This window comes from Alosa sapidissima, chromosome 15, assembly GCF_018492685.1.
Source record: "Alosa sapidissima isolate fAloSap1 chromosome 15, fAloSap1.pri, whole genome shotgun sequence".
NCBI lineage: Eukaryota > Metazoa > Chordata > Actinopteri > Clupeiformes > Clupeidae > Alosa > Alosa sapidissima.
Window position 1 is genome coordinate 15258069 of NC_055971.1, and position 5000 is coordinate 15263068.

Sequence of the window (5000 nt, forward strand, 5' to 3'; positions counted from 1 at the left end):
AGTCAGTGTAAGCAAAGTGAGTCACACAGTCTGAGCACAGCCATGAATGACTCGCCATGACATGAAAGTCAGACTACACTTCAGAGCTGCGTTGCCATAGCAACAAGTGAACAATAACCAAAAGCCTAAAAGACAAGGTTGATGGCGACATCACTGACACACCACACCCAAACACACAGACAGACACACACACACCATACCCAAACATGCGCTACACACACATGCAACATACACCGCCATAACACGCCATGCCATACACAAAAACAAACACACAAGCTTCCACACCCACACGATGCTAACACACACAGCAGCAGAGACACACCACACCTCTCCCCACTCCCCAACACACACCTGCATACAGTAACAAACACACAAAATTCACACACACACACACACACACCAGCAGACACACACCACACAAACATAGGCTATTCAGTCTGTCAGGCCTGTTCTCATTCAGGAAAAAAGGTACAAAAAATGATTGTGATTCTATTTGTATATCTTTAAATTATTGTCATCTTTCATTGTGATTGTGCACGTGCCAGCCAGACATCTAGGTTCCCCGTCCTCCACATGGATGTTGGCTCAGAATAACTGCTTCACTGTGTCCACACATGCATGTGTTAATAGTCTAATGGCATAACTGAAGCAACCATTTAGGTCACTGCAAAGATAAGCCATCATCCAAAAAACCATACTCCCTCACAGACACAGACACACGTGCACGCGCACACACGCACACACACACACACACACACAAACCCATATCTCACTTACAATGTCAGACGTTTCACATACACTAAAATCTACTGCGGCCGCTCTGTTCCGCTGTCATAGTTAAAGACCTTTCAGAGGCATTCATCATTTATATGGCCACGCTGGAGCTCTCCTTACTGCCCTTAGCTGCTGCTGCTGCTGTGCCGGACCACGGAGGACTCACAGCGCCGTGAGGATACTGCAGAGAGGGACAAGGATGAGGGGGTCCGGCAGTTTAATACTCCTTCTCTTCCGCAGTGCTGACGTTGCTGGTGTACTGTACAGTCCGCAGTGTGGTCGTATAGCGGACGGTATAGGCACATGAACAACACTCATAGTGTACGCACTCCCATACACACTCAGATACAGCATACACATACAGGACATACAGAGCACACTCACATGGAGAACACACACACACACACACAGATATTGTGTGTGTGTGGGGGGAGGGGGGGGGCAATGTAGAGGCGGTTTGTCACGGATGCATTCTGTTCTCAGCAATTCTGTTGTTCTGTCACGCACTTGCCTAAGTATGGCTGACAGGCAACACACACACACACACACACACACACACACACACACGCGCACACACACGCACACTGTTTTCTCTCTGTCCGCTCTCTCCTCTGACACACACAATCAGCTGGTTCTGTACTCTTCATGCAGGTGTCTTTCAAAAAGAGTACCATGAAAGAAATGAATATCCATTTAGTTCGCAAGTGTGTGTTTTTGTGTGTGTGTAGATGAATCAATGTACACATGTATAACCATGTATTTGTTTCAGGATGGGTGTGTGTCTTTGGGCTTCACTGTGCAGAGTACAGACTTCATTGATACAGAGCCCTCACATACACACAATAAATCTACACCACAGTGCACGACACAAACAGATGCTAATCAAATTAATTTTCATTAAGAATCTCAACTAATGAACTGGGGAATATGGGTCATTCTTTGGCACTGTCTTTCTGCCTCATGTCTGTCACACACACACACACACACACACACACACACACACACACACTCACACACACACACACACTCACACACACACACACTCACACACACACACACACACACACACAGACACACACAGACACACACACAGAGACACACACACACACACACGCACACACACAGACAGACAGACATCACGTAGACACACACACACATAGACACACACACACATAGACACACAGACACACATAGACACACACACACACACACACACAAACACACACTTGTTCTCTTCTCTCTCCATCCTCCCTTTTCTCTCCCTGTGTTTGTCTCCCAGATTTCCTCTCCCATCTCCGTCTCCCTGCCTCGGTCTCCCTCTCCTCCGTTTATGGGTGTGTTGCACAGGCTGTGCGTAGGCTGATCGCTCAATTTTTAATCTGCAACCAAAGGCACACACACCATGCAGGTGCACACACACACATAATCCTCTCTCGCGCACATGCACCTGGGGGTGATGGTGATAGTAGATGAGAAATCAAAGCTTTCTCTCATCCACACACAAAAGAACCAAAAGGCAAGCTCACAGTTCTCACTTCCTGCCCACTCCTCTCCATACACACACACACACACACACACACACACATACATATATACAGATGTTCAATCACATGGATGCACTGGTGTTTCACACACCTAACAAGCCCCTGGCAGCCTGCTGAAAACAATCAACATGCACGCACGCACACACACGTTTCCATCTCATGAAGGACGCTACATTTTGTGCTTTAAGACTCACACACCTTACAGTGTCATCTTGCCACCTTCTGATATATGAACACACACACCTACACTTGTGTCCAAACATACACACGCAAACACAAAACCACACACAAACATACACACACATGTATTCCAGTCCACAGCATTTCCCACTGTCTCACACATATACCTGATGCTTTGTGACACCTGGAAAACAACCATGCACACACACGCCATCCTCCAATATGTGTGCAGACGCCCAACACAGCCATCCCAAACAAACAGCACGTTTCGTGCTCATACACATTTGACAGAGCATGACGTGCATCATGGCACTGGCGTGTTACGGATAGCACACAGATCCATCACCGCACGAGACAAATGTCACGGTTTGCCTGATAGATTTCACCCCACCGACGCCACCAATCCCACACGCCATACGTCAACGCGTGCAGGCAGCATGCTGAATACTCTGACAGACATTTGTCATGGTGTGTCAAAAAGCATTTTCTATGGGGTGACAGGCCATCAGTCTGGCTCAGTGGCAGATCATCTATTTAACGTCATGTCACATCATGGGATGTCCACACTGCGCAGGTAAACCAGCAGATGGTCATGTTTCAGCCCCCGCCCACGGCTCATTGGAGATGGACATCTAGAACACCTCATTGGTTAGCCACAGGTCAGTCACTGGTATGATGCTGTGATTGGTCTTTTATTCTCATTTTGCATGAGGCCAGTCATAGCTACCCCTTTGTTTTATGGCAGTTGTACCATGTTATTGAAAGGTGTGGCCTTTGTCCTAAAATGTCTAATTTTAATGTCTGCTCCTCTGTAATCAGTAATGGAGGTCAGCAGTTAAGCACACATACTAAACTCCCACCTCCCAGCTAAATGATGTCATGACGGCCTTCATGAATGAGCACACATGAAACAGAAACAGCTCTCTCTCTCTCTCTCTCTCTCTCTCTCTCTCTCTCTCTCTCTCTCTCTCTCTCTCTCTCTCTCTCTCTCACGCATGAGAAGACACAAAGCTCACACAGTTAAAATATTTAGGAGGTAGTTAAAATTAGATAAATTGCAGACAGCTATCTAGGCTATTCTGCACTCTAATCCATTTGAGTCATGCTCATGTATATGTCAGTAGTAGGCTATTGACACAGCTAGATAGCTTGCTGAGGAACCGCTGGAAATCTGTGGAAAGGATGGAAAATAAGTAGCAGCAGCAGTAACAACAGACAGTGATATGCAGCAGACCTTGAAATAAAAACATCATGGATGGATGGTAGCTGATATTTTATAATGTGTCCTTGCCATTCAATCATGATCTCAATTCCTCCTAGTGTCCTAGTGTCTCTGTGGCTCTATGTGTGCAGTGTGTCTGTGCAAAACAAATCTCATACCTTCATCAGACAACCACTGGTTGGTACGAAATAACAGCAGCAAATAAACAGAAATAGCACCATCTAACCCAATACTCACAGATCCAGCCATTCTAGCAGTATAACCAGTTCCACATTCAACCACACAACACCCAAAGTGTAATAAGCACATGGTGTTACAGCTATAAGGTGTTTATAACATAGTAATAGTGACCGGTGTGATAAAGCAGCTCACCATCTCCGGGCTCTTTGCTCTTGCGCCCACTGGACGAGCCCTTCTTCAGCATGTTACGCCCTGAGGTGAACAGGCTGCTCAGCTCGTCCAGCGGGCTGGTGGGGGTCCGACACGAGCGTCCGGCCGCCGCCGCCGCCGCCGCCGCCACCGAGGCCGACGTGGCCGTGGAAACGTTCTGCATGGAGCCTCCGTGCACGTTGGCGGAGGCGGCCAGCTTGGAGCCGCCGTGCGGCGTGGTGGACGCACTGCGGGGCATGCTGCCCGTGTGCGAGTGGCCCTGCGCCAGCAGCACGTCGTACGGCGGCGGGCGCTTGAGGCTGAGCGGCGTGAGCGCGCGGCCCACGCTCACGGGCGACGGGCACGCCGAGTGGCTCCGCGGGTAGCCGTGGGCCGAGGACTGGGCGGGGCTCTTGTAGAGGGCGGAGGGTAAGGGCGGCGCCGAGGAGCGCCCGGAGACGGTGATGGTCGCCGTGGACGACGAGGACGAGGACGACAGGTCCTTGCTGCCTTTGCGGTGGTGCCGGTGGTGGTGGTGGTGGTGGTGGTGTTTATGATGATGATGGTGAGAGGAGGAGGAGGAAGATGAGGAGGAGGAGGGGGGCGGCTGGCCTCCCTCTGCCGCTGTGGGGGACGCCCCTCCGCCCTTCTGGTAGCCCTCGAGCATGATGGGCAGCTTGGCCACCTCCAGGGGTGTGAGAGGGGACTCGTCCGAGTTCGGCGAGCACTGGGCGGGAGCGGGCGGGAAAACGAGCAGAGGCGGCCGGTGCGTCAGCAGGTTGGGGAAGGGTGCGGGGATGTCGCACAGTGACCCGCGCGGCGTCCCGCATGCCGAGGACGAGCCTGAAGACGAGCGGCCGCTCTGTGCGGCGGTCAGCATCATGGCGGCTGCCAGCGCCTCCTCCGCCGTG

General features: G+C 50.6%; 1 protein-coding gene across 3 annotated transcripts in view; it reads right to left on the reverse strand.

Annotated features, from left to right (window-relative positions):
* Positions 1-5000, reverse strand: part of nyap2a (neuronal tyrosine-phosphorylated phosphoinositide-3-kinase adaptor 2a) — a 53757-nt gene that overhangs the window by 8020 nt on the left and 40737 nt on the right. For all 3 annotated transcript variants that reach the window (XM_042063649.1, XM_042063648.1, XM_042063650.1), the window contains one exon: positions 4093-5000. This exon is cut by the window's right edge and continues 412 nt beyond it. In XM_042063649.1, the coding sequence (XP_041919583.1) occupies positions 4093-5000 (908 nt within the window). The remainder of the gene's footprint in view (positions 1-4092) is intronic.